Source organism: Gossypium raimondii, chromosome 11, assembly GCF_025698545.1.
Source record: "Gossypium raimondii isolate GPD5lz chromosome 11, ASM2569854v1, whole genome shotgun sequence".
In the NCBI taxonomy this organism is placed as follows: Eukaryota; Viridiplantae; Streptophyta; class Magnoliopsida; order Malvales; family Malvaceae; genus Gossypium; species Gossypium raimondii.
In genome coordinates this window covers 55,392,902-55,410,390 of record NC_068575.1, presented here as the reverse complement: position 1 = coordinate 55,410,390, position 17,489 = coordinate 55,392,902, and the positions used below count along the sequence as shown (strand labels likewise).

General features: G+C 33.0%; 2 protein-coding genes across 4 annotated transcripts; one reads left to right on the top strand and one right to left on the bottom strand.

Moving 5' to 3' along the window:
* Positions 1-3,725: 3,725 nt before the first annotated feature.
* Positions 3,726-5,648, top strand: LOC105802752 (reticulon-like protein B2). Of its 2 annotated transcripts, XM_012634578.2 has the most exons (5): positions 3,726-4,022; positions 4,567-4,716; positions 4,827-4,968; positions 5,090-5,159; positions 5,253-5,648. In XM_012634578.2, exons 2-5 carry the CDS (start codon positions 4,694-4,696, stop codon positions 5,417-5,419), a joined length of 402 nt encoding a protein of 133 aa, XP_012490032.1. In that variant the 5' UTR covers positions 3,726-4,022; positions 4,567-4,693; the 3' UTR covers positions 5,420-5,648. The 2 variants fall into 2 exon arrangements, with proteins under 2 accessions (XP_012490032.1, XP_012490031.1); XM_012634577.2 differs by having other exon boundaries at positions 3,726-4,716.
* Positions 5,649-5,839: 191 nt separating this feature from the next.
* Positions 5,840-16,492, bottom strand: LOC105802750 (golgin candidate 3). Of its 2 annotated transcripts, none has more exons than XM_052624261.1 (14): positions 16,080-16,492; positions 14,396-14,524; positions 13,737-13,844; positions 13,340-13,478; positions 13,162-13,226; positions 12,500-12,670; positions 12,291-12,386; positions 9,122-9,268; positions 8,234-8,530; positions 8,070-8,135; positions 7,662-7,864; positions 6,909-6,963; positions 6,562-6,747; positions 5,840-6,288 (listed from the first exon to the last, which is right to left on the bottom strand). In XM_052624261.1, exons 1-14 carry the CDS (start codon positions 16,290-16,292, stop codon positions 5,974-5,976), a joined length of 2,190 nt encoding a protein of 729 aa, XP_052480221.1. In that variant the 5' UTR covers positions 16,293-16,492; the 3' UTR covers positions 5,840-5,973. The 2 variants fall into 2 exon arrangements, with proteins under 2 accessions (XP_052480221.1, XP_012490029.1); XM_012634575.2 differs by having other exon boundaries at positions 12,500-12,667; positions 16,080-16,491.
* Between the last annotated feature and the right edge of the window lie 997 nt (positions 16,493-17,489).

Here is a 17,489-nt window from a genome sequence, read left to right as displayed (position 1 = left end):
TTCAACACGAGAAAAATCGAGTCCTAGTAAGTTAGGGTACGACTTCTCGAATTTCCAATTACATAATATTGCTTTTATTATTTTTTAGAAAAGAACCTCATCTTGAGAAAAATAACATGTCATATCCAATGCGTTAGGACACAACATATCGAATTTTTGAGATAAGCTTTAATTTTGGAATTTCTACATTTAAATTGAAAAATGGATATTCAGTTACTTAAATTCAACAAGGAGAATTGAAGCTCAGTAAGTTAGGGCACAATCCTCTCGAGAATCTTGGATACCGAGTGGTTGAAAACTTATGGATAAAACAATTTCAATATTTTTCTAAACGGATGTAACGCGACGCAAAAGTATAATTTAAAAATAAAATACACGTTAACAAATCATGAATAATAAATAAACACAAACTAAATAGCGATAACAATCTCAATCATACATGTCGAATATCGATATCAAGATTTGAAATAAAAACGAGCTAATTAATGCAAACACAAGCCAAGTGTATAAGTTTTGAAATGACTAGAAAAATAAATGGTATGAAAAGAATGGAAATTGTGAATCAATAAAGCATATATATAGAAATTTTAACATAAGTAATATACAAAAATTTGAAATAGATTAAAATAAAAAATACTATCCGAAGTAAATTTTAGAGTAATGTTCAAAATATATTAAAATTTAAAAAAAAGTAATACGTATGGGGTGGCTATAATATGTGGTACTATACGTAAAAGTTGGAGTTAGTGAAGTATATTAAAATAGGATTTTTTTTTAGAACTAGATATTTATAGATAAAAAATAGATGTAAGCAAATATATATACAACTATAGTAAAGAAAGGACTGAAAATTAATATGTAATTTGATAAAAACTATGTATCATAAAATAAAGCCATTTAAAGAAATAAATCCCATTGAATTGATATGATAATATGAAATAATGATAATGATATAAAACGACGTAATAATAAAAGAGTAAATAAATATAAATAAGTGTAATAATAGCACCAATAATAATAATAATAGTAACAGTACTAATAACAATAATAATGATAAATAAAATAATATTAAACAGTTAATTTTACAAGAAAAAATAAAAATAGATAAAATAGCACTAACAACAGATAATGACTAAATTAAGCTCGAAAATAAAAGTTTAAGGATCAAAATGGGAAATAATCACAGCCTTCCAGAACGTTGCGTTTTGTGCGGACCAGATTGGAACAAAAAATAAAATGCGTGGCCATATTTAAAGGGAACAAAAGATCGATTTGAACTCAATATGGAATACAGGGGACCATTTGCGAAAATTTCTCACGCGCTATAAAACACGCAGATCTAGGACCGGATTGAGGTGGGTCACGCAAAACGACGTCGTTTCAGCGCTGAAACTCCCAGGTGAAACGACGTCGTTTCAATGGCAGTATAAAAATTAAAATTTTCCAAAATAGACTCATTTTCTCCTTGTTTCAGAAAAAAATATTGGGGGTTCTCTCAAGTCCCCTCTCCCCAGCCCTAAAATTCAGCCAAAGTCTGGCCGCTAGCCACTGTGCCGGTCACCGACCACCGGCGTTAGCGCCGCCGCGCACGGTGGCCGGCGAGGGAAAAAAGTTGTTTTTTTTTTTATTTTTCAACCCCCTAAACTCAAATCCAACCACAAAACACCCAAAAAAGGCAATAAAAAAGGACTAACAGCCCTCTCAACGACAAGTTTTGTCACTGAAGAAGGGACCTTCCGACGACCAAGGGGCGGCGCAACTCCGTTGAGTCCCTTCCCCTTTTTCTTATATTCGAACAACAAAAAGAAAAAATAAATAAATAAAAAAGGATTGAAATCGAAAATAATCACCTTAAAAAAAACACTTTCTGTTTTTATATATTTCGAATCAATGTGTGCGTAAAAAACCTATATTTCAACCGTTTGATCTTCATCTTTTTGTTTTTTTGCTCTTTATTTTGTTGGATTATTCTGTTGCTTTGCATTGATTTCTGTCTATAGGTGTCAGTGGCGTGCGATGCGCGTGGAGGTGACGGGAGGCGGCGGCATGCGAGGAAGCCCTGCTGACATGCGGCACGCCCTAGGGTTTTTTTTTTTTGCCTCCTTTTTTGCTGAATGTTTATATTGTGGACCATTGGGCCTTTAGGGTTTAGGTTTAATTGGGATAGTGCTGATGGGTTTTGGGCTTGTATTGTAATTTTGGACTGTGGACATTTTAATTATTATTTTATTTTTTGGGGTTATTTGTTATTGGGCCGGGAAAAAATTGGGTCTTACACTCTCTTTTTTTATTTAATGAAAATTCATTATATGAATTCTATGGTAAACTTACAACAATTATCTTTCTATAACAACATGATGTTGTAGCTATATAATAGCCATTTCTCTATTACAGACAAATTTTGAATAGACAAACGAGACTATTATAAAAATGATAAATCTGTATAATTTTAAAATTCATCATTGATTGTCACATTCATTAAAGCTTGAATTCTCAAACGTACTTTAAAGTTTCCAATACATTTTTATATTAATTGACAATTTTATTTATATTTTCAACATTACATCTTTAAATTTTAATATCTCTATTGTTTTTAATTTAAAATATAAATTTAATTTTAACGCTATTAATTTTTTTTGGTTATATTTAAGTTCATTGTAAAACTTTTTACGACTATTAAGTGAGTATTTTTTAATTCAAAATGTCAAACCAACAAATTTAGTAGAAAAAGTTACCAATTATATTTAAAATTTGAAATTTGAAAAATAAAAATATTAAATTCCTAAAAATCAAAATAGAATGACTAAATTTCAAGCGTGTGAAGATGTCGAACCAATAAATTTAGCAGAGAAATTTAGCTAGATTTACCAATTATATTTAAATTCTAAATTTTGAAAAATAAAAGATTAAATTCCTAAAAGTAAAAATAAAATAACTAAATTCCAAATGTGTGAATATGTCAAACAAACAAATTTAGCAGAAAATTTTAGTCGAGTTATCAATTATGTTTAAATTTTAAAAATAAAAATAAAAGGATTAAATTCTTAAAAATAAAAATAAAATGACTAAATTTCAAATGTGTGAAGAGTAGTAGATTTGAAAGATATTTTAACTTATATATTAATTTTATTAAATGATTTCTTTTCGCTTAAGGACATAAAAGTCCTCAATTTTTCAAAAAAAGTAATTAAGCCAAAATTTTTTACACTCAATTGGATACTTAAATTTTAAAATGTATCAAGATGGCCCTCAAGATTTTTCAAAAAAAGTAATTAAGCTCATGTTTTTTTTTTCCATTTAATTGGGTACTTGAACTTTCAAAATATATCAAAAAGGCCCTCAAATTTTTTCAAAAAAAGCAATTAAGCCCCTGCTTTTTTTTTACATTCAATTGGGTACTTGCAGTTTTAAAATGCATCAAAAAGACCCTCAAATTTTTTCAAAAAAAGCAATTAAGCCTCTCATTTTTTTAACGCTCAATTGGATACTTGAATTGTCAAAATGCATCAAAAAACCCTTTGACCGATAACTTTAATAGTTGATTGTTAAAGTTACCAGTCCTTAATTTTTTTCAATTAAAGCCATGTGTCACAACAATGATATGACACGTGGTAAAAATATAAATAATAAAAATAATAAAAGATAAAAAAATTTAAAATTTAAAAAAAATTATAGAATGGCATTTTAATCATTAACTTTAACGCTAAAACCCTATTACATTGCTTGCGTATTTTCACTTTCACACTCACTTCTTGAACATCTCAAGAATCGGAGACAAAGAATCCAATTCTTTTAGGGTATTCGGTCGGATTCTTTTCTCTTTGCAATGGCGGAGGAATCAGAGAGTAAGCAATCGACGGTGGAGTCAGTGATGGGGAAGATTATCGGGAAGATCACGACCATGATTCATCATCGGATTCGGATCATAAGAACCCGAGTTCCCCTTCCTCCGTTGAAGCTAAGATTTATCGAGTGCTTGGAAGAGAGAGACCCGTTCACCATGTTCTTGGTGGTGGAAAAATGTACGAACTGCTGACCTGTCATTTCATTTTTGGATATATGCTTCATATATTGTTAATGAGATCAGGGTTTTATATTTGGTTTCGGAATGGATTTGCTGGACTGTAAGTAAATGATATAATGCAGATTTAGAAATGCTTAAAAAAATATTACATTGATGGAAGGTTAATGGATCTGTATTTTTTATTATATGCTTTCTGATCCGTTTGGTAATTAAGAAAATGCGTGGCCTTGGCCCCATTTTTGGATTTATTGATTCATTTATTAGTAAAAACTTGAAATTGAAAGTTGAAATTTTTACCTCTTTAAAGACTAACTAAAATTCTATTTTGCTTGAGACACAAGCCATCTAAGCATATCGCGACTTCAATATTTGGGGTCTTCATTTTTGCATGCTGAGTTATAAGGCAAAACATAAAGTTCTTGAATTTGTGGATTATTTGTTTTTTTTTTCGCGTTGGATGCTGATGTTTGTCTCTTTCCATTGTATTCCGTTGGTAATATTTTGGTGCACCTGCTGATCTGTTGTTGTGGAGGAACAAGAAGATTTCAGCTGGTGTGCTTGGTGGAGCAACTGCAATCTGGGTCCTTTTTTAATTAATGGAATACCACCTACTTACTCTACTTTGTCACACTTTTATTCTCTCTATTGCACTAATATTCCTGTTTTCCAATGCCTATACCTTTCATCCACAAGTAAGTTTTACAGTCTTTGCAGGAACTTTAATTGCTTTGGTTACATACTGTATGATTTCTTAAAGACTACCCTGACATTCCCCCCTCTCCCCTCCCCCCTTCCTTTATAGGACTCCACCTCACATCCCAGAAGTTCATTTGCCGGAGGAGCCATTCCTCCAAGTTGCCTCTGCTCTGACACTGGAACTTAATCAGGCACTGAAACTACTGCGAGATATTGCCTCTGGAAGAAATCCAAAGAAGTTCCTTATGGTGTGTTTTTTTTCATGTCTGTGGTGATTTTGTGGATGATTATTTTAAGTCTGACTGGGGGGGGGGGGATCACTTATATTTTCATTGTTTAGAAGAACGCCATCCATGTTTTGGGTTTCAGGTTATAGCTGCTTCCTGGGTCCTGTCAATTGTGGGGAGTTGGTGCAACTTCTTGACCTTGTTCTACATAGGTAATGACACTGCTCACCAGTTTTAGTGCTAAGTTAATTTCCTATTATGATACCATACTGAACTTTTTTGTTTATCTTTTATCTGGAGATCAGCTTTTCTATTGCTGCATATGGTGCCGGTTTTCTATGAGAAATATGAGGAGAAGGTTGACCTGTTTGCAGAGAAGGCGATGGTTGAGATAAAGAAGCAATGTGCAGTTTTCAATGTCAAAGTTCTGAGTAAAATTCCAATAGGTCCCTTGAAGACCAAGAAAGTTTAGAATGCTTTGCACTGCAGCAACATTTGGGTAGTCCTGGGGATTTCAAGGGTGTGGTTGTATTCTCTATTCACATTAGGTAGAGGTATTATTTCTCAATCCTCGATCAACTGTTCACAAATGTTTTGCCTTGCAATTCAGAATATAATCGTTTAGGAGCAATGAGTTGTTAACAATAGACCGAACTCTTTACATATGGCTGCAATCCGATTTTGTGTTATAGCGCGTGTTATTTCTTGACCAGTTTGATTTCTGGGATGTTTTACTTTTACCTGATGCCTAGTCCTTTATGCTTTCTTCCATCTATTTTAAGAGCAAAAAGAAGTGGGAAATGGTGGTAATCTTATGCTTGAATACTATGCTGAGATAATAGCATTATTGGTATTCAATTAATGTTGTCATGAACCGCTTTACCTTTATGCATGGAGCACTGAACAATGTAAGGATATCTTCTCATTTCAAGTATATGAAAGAATTGATGGAAGTGAGTTTCATCGTGGCTACAGCATGGATAAAGAACTATACCTTTGAATAATTACATCATCCAAGAAAAAACTTCAGTATTTTGGCAGTAGTCTTGATAGACGAGTGCTGCTCTCTGATGAGGTGAGGGGAACTGTTGAGAATTCAGAATCAGAATGTTCAAGTTGCTGAAAACTTCCTTGTGATGGTAAAGGGCTTGGAGAGAAACTAGATCTCGAGACATCAGAAACAGCAGTTGTTTGTTCTGACACAAATGTACTGGGTCCTGCAGTGTTCAGACTTCTTCCATGAAGGTCTTCCCTGGATCTACCGACATCTTCTATGGGTTCCTTCTTTTCTCTTTCTTCAGTTTCCTTGAGCAAAAAATCAACCCACAGATCTGCAATAGACTGAGGAGAAAAAGATGGTTGAGGCTCTTGGATTTTCCCAAGTATATTGAATTATTTATACCAATAAGAGCAATTAAAAAGGACACCCCTATATTAGAAGATTAATGATCATGGGTAACTTTGAATACTCTGTGATTTGCATGTCATGGATCGTGGAGATCGCAGTGGCTTTCAAAGCCTACTGGTTGACCGATTAGGCCCTAATGCTATTTGCAGTGTGTCCTAAGTAATACATGCAGAGAGAAACCAAAATTTAAAAAAATAAAAAAGAACCTGGTTATCAGAGGCCATATTTGCCTGTGTGTTAGCTGGACTGCCGCCCAAAATGCCACCAACCAAATGACCAGGTAGACCCAAAACACCCCGAACAACTCCCTTGCCAGGACCATGTTGAGCAACACCTATTCTCTGCTTGTCTTCATCAGAGAATCCCAGCATCCGGACCATAAGATCCAGAACCTAAAAATTTATATGAATGTAAGCACAGTAGGAGTCTAACTTATATCCCACAAGCAATTATTTTCCAGCATTAGAACCCAAGAATATCAGTACACAAAAGGAATTGAATAGAGAAAATTCATTTTTCTAGTTCTTTTACAAAATTACTTGAACCATAATACCTCTTTGCTGTGGTTTCTCTGGAAGTAAGTCACAAGTAGTTTGATCACAATACGGCTGCAAAACGAACTATTTATTTAGAGAATATTAAAGAAAATGACTCACAGCAGTTCCAAACTCAAAAAGGAGAGAAAAATAAGGGCTACATTACAATAATTCAATGACAGATTACACAATAAGAGAATATAATAAATCAAAGATATTCAAGTGGTTGAATCTATCAAACTCGATCAACCATTAACAATTAATCCTAATATGGGTGGATTTGGTAAGGGGGATGCAGAAATAGTACTTCAAGACCCACTACACGTCCAAGGTCTTTTGTTCTTCTTGGCATCTATTGTTTTTGCACAAATGTTTTTGGTTCTGTAGTGAAAGAAGAAGTTGGTATCAGCTAACAGCTATATGGTTACACTGGTTCTGAAATCCAACTGTTGCAAAAACGATGCATATGAATTCTGAAACTTACCCCACCAGTAACGGCCTAAGAATTTTTCAGGGTTCATCATTGAAGGCTTATTTTTCTTTGAAGGTAGATTGCTAGTTTATTAGAGAAGTTCCTTTACAAGACATAAAATGTGCTATTCAATTGAACACAGATGATGCATCTATTATCCGTTGAGAGAAAAAGAAAGCTCGCATTAAAATTGAAGAAAAGAAAACTGAAAGCAGATATTGATATACATACATCCAGTTCTAAAATGCAGACAGTTCCTCAGTAGTAAGAACCTGATTGAACATTTAAACAGGCTAACCTGTCAACAAGATAATCAGAGTCCATTGACATTCTGTTAAGCCTTGTCATGCTCTGCTCGAGAGCACGCCTTAGTTTTCCATTATCTTCCTCAAGCTTGTTTACTCTGGTTTTCCCTTCTGCTAGCATTCTTTCAGTTTGTGAAAGCTTTGTCAGAATTTCTTCCTTTTCCCTCTTTGAGAATTCTGCATGTTCATCTGCATCCTGGAGAATGCATAGATGATTAGAAAGAAAAAGTGGGGAAAAGCTCTTTGACCTCAAGACACAGGATTTTTCACATTTGAACTCAAGAAAGAAGTTGTAATACGTTCAGAAAAAATCTGATATAGAATAAAACTCCTAAGTCACATTGTTTATTGAATCCATTAATGAGAGAAGTAACTAGAAAGGAAAGCAGGGAAGACAATACTTTCAGAAGACCTGTAAGTCTAGCTGATTCCTCTCTTGCCAGAGCCAAATCTCGCTCCAAATGTTCCTGTAACAGAATAATATAAGCATTAAAAACTGAGTTCTATTTCACCCACCGCTTTTGAGAAAGTTTATGCCTACACAATACCAAATTTTTTTTTTTACCTTGGCTTCAAGTTCAGCATGGTACTGACCTAGGGCAGTTTGAAGATTTAGTAGCTCAACATCTTTTGCATCAATTGTTCTCATTCGGTTCGTAAGTTTCTTATTCAGATTATCAATAATTTCCTTTGACTTCTGAATTTCATTGTTATTCATCAGCTTAACTTCCTCCTGATTTGCCATTGCCATGTTCAGGGCTTTCTCCAAATGTGCAATTTGAGCTCTTTGATATTCATTTCTCTCAAGAAGTTCTTCAATAACTTTGCTATCTTCATCCATTGTTTCCGATTCTTCAGATGCCTAGAAAATATTGCAGCACCGGAAACACCGCCAATTTTGACAGCAGAACTTGTACAAAACTGCATCTACTTAAAACATACAGGATCCAGGATCCTCATAGAATCTAGAACATGAAACAGAAAGCAGAAGTTGATACTAAAGAAAGCTTAAAAGTTAGACAACCTTGCTAGTATTTTTTTTTTCCATCTCATGATAGCATGCAGCGAACATCCTCATCCACATAAAAATATCACAAAATATAGCATCAATATAGAAGTTACAAAATCAAGTCTAGAGTCTTTAACATAGAAAAATCATATGTTAAAACTCTTCTTTTCTTTTTTCTACTTTTTCGTCAACAAGGAGAGTGGGAGAAATGAACTATGGTAACAAGGTAGAGCAATATTTTTCATAACATTTGTGAATAAAGGCCAGTTGCATGCAAATATCAAACAGACACAAATGATTGTGATATCAACTAGTCAGGAGGAACAATATTAAGCAACATAAACTCTAAGTATGCACTTTGGTAAAGGCCACTATAAGTGAAACTTGAAGATGTATAAGGTTAAATTTTGAACAAAACTCCATAAAAGTTCGGGGACCTGTAACCTTTTCTAACAAATGCTGCTTAAGACGAGTCAATTCTTGCAAAGCTTTGTCCCTTTCACAGCATGTTTCTTTCAGATCTTTTTCCAATTTTTGCAATGATAGTTCCGTTTCTTTCTTTCCGGGAGAACTTCCAGATGAATCTACCTTCTGGTATACATTTAAAAAAAATTGATAAAATGGAACACCTACACATTAAAAGTTACTTGAAAAGTAATATTTCTCCAATACATAATCTAACAAACTCACACAATGTAATACCCAAAATTACCACAGAAGAAAGTAAGATAATATTCCGATATAAAATAAGGAAATAAAGTGATAAAAGAGTAATTTTGAGTTATGTCAACATTGGGAAGTATATTATGACATATTAATTCAAAAAGGATTAAATCGCAAAATTGAGAAAAGTTTTGTTGTCCAAGAGTAAATACTCAAAATTTGAGGGGTTAAAGTATAAATTCAAAAGTTGAAGGACCAATAGTGTAAATATTTTAATGGTGGAATAATCTAGAAATTAAGGAAAATGAATAAATTAGGACCAATTTGAAAATGTGAAAATTTTGAGAGACTAAATTACAATTTTACCAAATTAAGTGATTACTCAAGGATGGAATTTTAAAAGATTATAAAGGGCAAAATGGTTAATTAGAGAGAGAATTCTAGAAGGTAATGATAATGTTGGTGATATTTTAATTAATTAATTAGATAAATGTTATTAGGTTTTAGGGTTTAAAATTTTAGTATTATTTTATTATTAAATAATTAATATAAAAGGGAGGAAAGATGAAGAGAAATCATCATCTTTCCCATGCATTTCACGTTAGAAGGAAAGAGAATAAAGAAAATTTTGCTTTCTTTACAATTTGGTCATTCCACCAAATATTTACCATTTTCACCTATAAATTAAAAGAATTTTCATAGCCATCAAGAGAGAAACATAACAAGAAGACTATGGGGAGCAAGAATATCAAGTTAAATTCAAGTAATAGAAGCTGGAGGAGAGAGAAAATCAAGTTAAAGGTTGAAACCAATAGGAAAAAGTAAGAACATCAAGATTTCAACATATTTTTAAGTGTGATATTATTGAAAAGTACGGAAATGATGTTATAGTGGAGTTTTCTTATATAAGGTCTTATGTTTTGATATATTAGTGAAGGAAAATAAGAGAAAGTGATGGGAAATATTATAGAGAAAGGGAATAAGGGTGTTATAAATTTAGTAATCAACATTTTGCACTAAAACAGTTTTGGACAGCAGCAGTAGATTAACTTTGAAAAATCAACATAAATCGTGGAAACCGAATTAGAGTATGAATAAAATATATAATTAAAGCTTATTAAGTCTAGTTTCTCACAAAATAAACGATGTAAGTAATGGAATTGTAAATCATGAGATATAATAAATTTTGTGAGACAAGGTCAGAATGAATTCAGGTTCCCTGTTCTGAATTGGAAAAATAATTAAAAATTGTACAAAAATAATTATGGGTTATAATTTATATTTTTAAAATCCTTAATGAATCTATTTTCAAGAGAAACAAACGAGGACATCATACGAATTCTGTACAAAGAGATAATTAACTTTTAGTGAAGAGGGGTTTGAACTGTCAAACAGTGAAATAGGGGAAACTTTAAAGAATAAACTGTACTTATTGGTTAAACCAAAAATTCTGAAAATTTTATAGTAAGAAGACATGTGAGCCTAGTTTCATAGAAAATTAACGGATCTCAATTCGGAGATACGTAGCTCAAGATATAAATAATTTTGTGACTATGACTCAAGTGGACAACTTTGAATGAACAAATAAATAAATAGTGAAATTATAGATAATGTTACATATGTTATATACATTAAGGATGTGGAATGGAGAGGAGGAGGAGGAAAATATATTAATTATTCAACTAGCATGAGTTTTCATTAAAATGGCTAATTTGTATGTTTTAGGTTCAGGGACTAAATTGAATAAAAGTAATATTTTAAGGGTAAATTTGTAAAAATATCAAAAAGTGACCAAATTGCATAAAATGAATTGTTTTATTATTTAAATTAATAAATTGAATGAAATATTAATTTAGATCAAGATTGGGTGAAAATTGAGAAAATAGAAAATTACCAAAATATCTTTGAATTCTGATATTTTTGCAATTTAGCCTGATAAGTTCGTGTAACTTGAATTATATTCTTAAATGCCTGAAATGTTTGTTATTGATGTGGATATGATTTGAATGTTCATTGTATGAAAATTGATGAAATATTGATATATTTGATAAAAAGGGGAAGAAATCCCGGTTGAATGGAAGGAAAATTCGATGGATCTCTGAAAAGGAATTGATGGTAAAAGGCATCTAGCCCGGACAGGTAATCCTATCCTGATATAGCCCTCCCAAAGAATATGTAGAAAATGGATTTAGCCCGGACAGGTAATTCGAATTAGGGTCTGAATTTAGCCTGGACTGATAATTCAAATCCAAGCTCATTAGAGTAATTCTCATTGTAGGGAATTTAGCCTGGACTAGTAATCCCGACAATACTCTATGAGTTTATATTACAGGGGATTTAGCCTGGACAGGTAATCCCGCTGTAAGGATTAGGTTCGCGGGAGTGTGCTCTCTGAAATGGAAATGTGCGCACATGAATATGAATTGACGGACCCGAATTTGTACACTAATGTGTACCCTTGAAAATCCATCGAAATTCCGAAAAATTCAACAGGATAAATATGAAAAAATAACAAGAGAATGAAAATCATGGAATTGATGAGCTCATCAATCTTGGTATATATATTATTGATACATGGAAATTATTGAACTAACTTGAATGTTGAGTTTATGCATGTTAGGGGAATAATGCATTGAATGACATGTAAAAGTTAAATTAGCCAACGTTAGCTCATTAATGTTTTGATTTTGATTGATTTTAAATATGAATACTTGATGAAATGAAATGTCTGTAAATTAATTTGTAAACTCCGGTAATGCTCTATAATCTTATTCTGGCAATAGATACGGGTTAGGGGTGTTACACACAAAATAACAACAATAACCAATTTCTACACAGATCAAGTTCTCCAACTACAACGCATGGGTGCATGCAGACCAAAAACAACCCCCTCCCCCCAAAAAAGAACCTACACTGCATATAGTATATGCTTATCAAAGTGGATATTTACCAGATTTTCTGAAGGAATGGGATCAATCTTATCAATCTTGTCAGTTGAAGCTTTCTTGCTACTTTCCAGAGCAGCCTCCAATTCATTCTTCTCCATCTATAGGAGGATGTAAGTGAAGCAAACTCAGGATCGAAAAGGTCAACGTATTTTTTGTTAACAATGATACACTTCACTAAAATGGAAACAAATTTAATCGGGCAAGTGTCAACCTTAAGATGAGTGTTTTCCTTCTCCAAGGTGGCAACCAATCTTTTCATATTCTCCATTGTATCATCAGAACTTTCATCCTCCTGTCTATTCAACTCCTTTTGTAGACGACTTATTTCTATTGTTTTCTCATTCGATTCGTTGCGTATTTTGCTCAACTCTGCAGAGCGCTGCTAATTAAATGGATTAAAAATATTTGACAATAGAACTCAAAAGTGAAACAAAAACAAAGAGAAGAGCGTATACATATTCTTTTAGTGATGAAACAATCGATGAAATAGATCAAAATGATTTTCTACCTCCTAAATGCTACTCAAATGAATAACACTATCCCATGAAGTAGCAATTACTAACAAATTAATAAAACTTGTATGTATGCAACAAACATAGCATAAACATCATAAAAACATACTAATTTCTAGGAACACTGGACTTGCCAGGATTGAGGCTAAAAATACAGAAAAATATATGGTACAGCAACATCCTTATATGATTGGAAACATGCTCAAGTGAAGCAATACAAAGCATGTAAAACTCAGCATCACTATCCTAATTGATAATTAAGTGTGAACCATTAGGGTTCTATAAGCAAAAGAGTTAAAGTTTACTTTATACAGCCAAAATAGTTTAACATTTATCATATCTGACAGATTGAGAATCTTACTTTATCCTTGTCTGATTTCAGTAACTTAAGCTCCTCCTGAAAAGACTCATTCAGCTTGTGCTCCTCTGGAAATTTAAAGTAAAACAAAATTAGATGGAAAAAGAAAAAAGACTGTTCCATTGTTTGAGAAGGGGTGACTGCAAGTATCATAATTGGGTCTTAAGGTGTACAAATATACCTTGTAATCTTATCTGTACGTTCACTAATTTATCATGCTCTTTTTCAAGTTCCATCTTGAATTGCTTTATTTGTGATTCATGACTAGCTTGAATGGCCTCCAGGGACCTAGTTTTTTCTTCCAGCAAATCTGCAAGCTCCTAGAAGGCATTCATATATCTTTTTATCAAGTTTACTCATTACCTAAACTTATAGGAGGAAAAAGTTCTATACTAGAATAATATGGAAAAAATCATTAGAAAGGGTGCACCATCCCATAAAAAGAGGGGGGAAGAATAAAACAACAGAAGGATGCATGCACCAGGTGCAAACCAATTATATATCCAGGCAGCTTAAAACGGCACCTATTACAAAAAAAAAATGAAAAAAAGAGGGAGAGAGAAAAAAAAAGCCATTACCTCATCATGTTTAGAGCTAAGACCATTGGACATTTGGTTTCCAGCATAACAGTTTTTCACTAAACTTGTTGACTTATGCTGTCGGTTTGCTGACTGATCACCTTTTCCCTGCATAAAATGGATTAACATAAAGAGGCATGCACATCAATACAGGTTGTTAGTTCTAACTTGGTGGCAGCAGAGCCATCAAAATAAATGCATGTTACAGTATAAGAGTAAGAAGAATATTCAACAATTAATATCATGCTGCTTTCACTTAATTGAAACACCAAACCATGTTAGGTATCCTAGCCAACTCATTTCATCAAAGAGGGAAAACATCAAGACCACAAAGTTGTAAAGCTTAAAGATCAATTTTTTATTCTAAGATAAAGATCTCATTTCTACGTTCAAGTTTCCATGATATCCACTACTTGAGAGGTTGCAAAAGGTATGAAAACATAAGATAATGAAATCCCTTTTTATCTATATTTGCTTCTTGCTAGATAATTACAGCACTAATAACATCAGAAAGAACACACTTGAAGGCCCACATTACGTTAGCTTTTATTACAAGAAACTACAAATAATTTAGAATTAAGGAACCTATTGCAAGAATTCCGCAATTTTCCAATAAACCAGCAAATCTCAGATAACAACTCTAATTGAGACTCTAGTACCTTGAGTGCATTAATTCCATTATTTGATACTTCGGAAATTTCACTTCTAGCTGCACTCGGAGCCGCATTTGTTGCATTCAAATTTTGTTTCAATGAGCCATTCTCTTGGTTCACTCTGAAAATTTGCTCCTGGAGAACAGGATGACGGGTGAGTAAGGAGAAATAAATTTAAGCCACTAAAATATGTAAAAATGAAAGCTAAGTAGCAGCAAGTGAAAAGTATGAACAATAATATAGCAACACATCTATTGGGCATAAATCATTCAAAACCAAAATTTTAATAAAAGGATGCCTCTAAGATTAGCAAAACAGGCAGCATATTCTAGAAGCAGTTATGATAGTAAAATAATTGGAATACAAGATCTAAACATGATATATAATCTGCCAACTAACACCCAGTACGTTGGAGTTCAGACAACCGCAAAAGAGATACTTTTTGGCAGAAAGTTCGAATAAAGTGATGAGTACAAGTATTTGCAATTTAAATGACTAATTTAACATCAACATGTACGGTTTACAAAATTAGATGCCCATTCTCTAGCTTTTAACACTGATTACCAAACAAGCATTCACCAGCATGACATCTACCTGTGAAGATTCTAAGACCCAAATTTTTGAATAGCCTTATCAGCTCCAATCAGCATGACATTATCATGGAGTAAAATACACAAGTGAAGCATATGAGAAAGATGAAACAGGTAAAACAAAAAAAAAAGAAAATTGCATCAACAAATTCTCAGGGTGTATGAGAAAGGAAACCTTCCATACCTTTTTTTTAATTATTATTCTACAATGGCTCCTGCTACCCTAACTTTCCTCCTAGGGACTTGTACAATACTGACTGGTAAATAGATATTGAATTCAATTTTGACAAATTTTATTATTTAAGCATTAGATACTGTATCATAAATCAAGTATTAGATATATACAATTGTAAAATGGATGATAAAAGCAACATACTTCATTGCAATAAGCAAAACATTATGGATTCCATGTATGATGGAGGAATAACAATTTCAATAATTATTCGAATCATTATCATTTATAAAGATTTGAACTTTAGATCAACCCCAAAATTTATTACAAGAACTACAACCAACCATCGGGTACCTCTTTTTCTTTTAATAAAGCAGCATAATTGACTGATAAGGACTTAATTTCTGCCTCAGATTCCTGAAGCTTCTTAATTTCTGCTCTGTATCTTCCAATCAACCAAAAATAACACACAGAGAGAGAGAGGAGGAAGATGGTTTCGTTATCATGCATGAAGATTGGAATACCACAAATGCCTTACCAACCAGTATAATAGCATGAGCAAGACAAAAAAACAAACCAACCGGTATAATAGCAAAAGAAGTGCATGCAGCGCAGAAGTGGTGCAGTTTCGATCTTAAGCCACTAGCTCTTCAAATATTATAATTTTGACCATAGTACAAACCTGAATCAATTTTTTCTAACTCAAATAAGAAAATTGCAATGCTAGAAAGCATTAAACCGAGCTACTTGGGTTCTATACCCGCAATTCACTTGCTCCCCAAACGGTCAAGTGTCGACTAATATAATTAAATATTTATTTACGGCACTGAACTACACACTGAATCAACTCAAAGCTACGTGAAATCAGAAGACCGGATACAGTTTTTTTTTTTTTAAATTCAAGCTCGAAAATTAATTGCAATCATACCTCGGAATTGAACGGCGAATCAATTCCACTGGCGAGAGAAGAGAAGGAAACAGGCTTTGAGTGTGCAAATGTATGAGAATTCCGTCTATCGGAGAAAGTCGAATGGCGTCCATTCTCCGAACCGTAGATCTCGAGTTCTTCGTCGTCATCCCCGTGCACGTCAAGCTTTATCTTATTCAAATTTTCCTTCAAATTAGCAATGGAAGTCCACATCTCCTAAAGATCCCGCAACCAATAGTTGTTATTCAAGATAAAGAGGTTTTGAAAGTATCCGAGATCCCGCAAACAAGAATGGGAATAGGAAGACGTGCCAAAGAAGATTGGTAAATTAAATCTTCTTAAATTTTTGGGTTAATTATTTATGGCAGTACTAATTAGATTAGATGACATTGAGGTTTAGTTTGGCGGATTATCATCAGGAGTGATCGTTAAAAAAGATTTATGGTAGTTTATGGAAATATATACTGTTTTTAAACGTTAGGTATTGGGGCAGGCCTGAACAATAATTAGCGGGCTTTTTTATTGGGCCGATGAATTTGTAGCTCCCACTTCATAATGAGTAACGACCTCACCTCTACCTTCACTGACGCCGTTTAGGATTTGAGCTAGGGTGGGTTTGGATGGGCGGTGCGGTGCATTTAGCTTACTTTTTGTCTTATGCTACAGTATCGCTACATTATCTAATCTCACCGCTACTTTTGTTTTTACACTAACCGCAGGTAAACGCACCGCCCATCCAAACTCACCCCTAATCTATGTCGGCTACTTTCCTCCCGCTCCATTTTTCCCTATTCTTCTCCCGTTATAAAAATGTGAACCAAGTTTGATTGTTGGAAGCGCTGCTTTTGAATCGCTGGCCCAACGGTACAATTTTCCCTCCATAAAAAAGGGACCGCTGATTTGAAGCGAGGGAGGAATACGCATTTCCCTCCGTGTCATGACAATGAAATTTTGGAAAAATTATCAAAGACGAAAGTTGTTGGTTAAAATCTGCCATAAAGTCCTTGTACTTTTTAAAAACTTAGAATTTAGTTCATGTATTTTATTTTTAAGAAATTAGTTCATTTACTTTTCAGATTTCAAAGTCCAGATTCCTTTGTTAATAGGGTTAAATTTGTTGATATGACATTTTGAAATTAAAAAAGTACTCATTTAATAACCATGTAATTAAAAAATATTGTAATGAACTTAAATTTAATAAAATAATTTTAAAAATATTAACTGTTAGACTCAAATTTTGAAATTTGAAAAGTAAAATGACTAAATTTTTAAGAACAAAAGTATAGAGACTAAATTTTAAATTTACAAAGAATGCAAAGACTGATATATTTGAACCATTTATAATATATATATTTCAATTTAACTATACTAATTAATTACACAATATCTAAATAGTAACAACAAAATAGT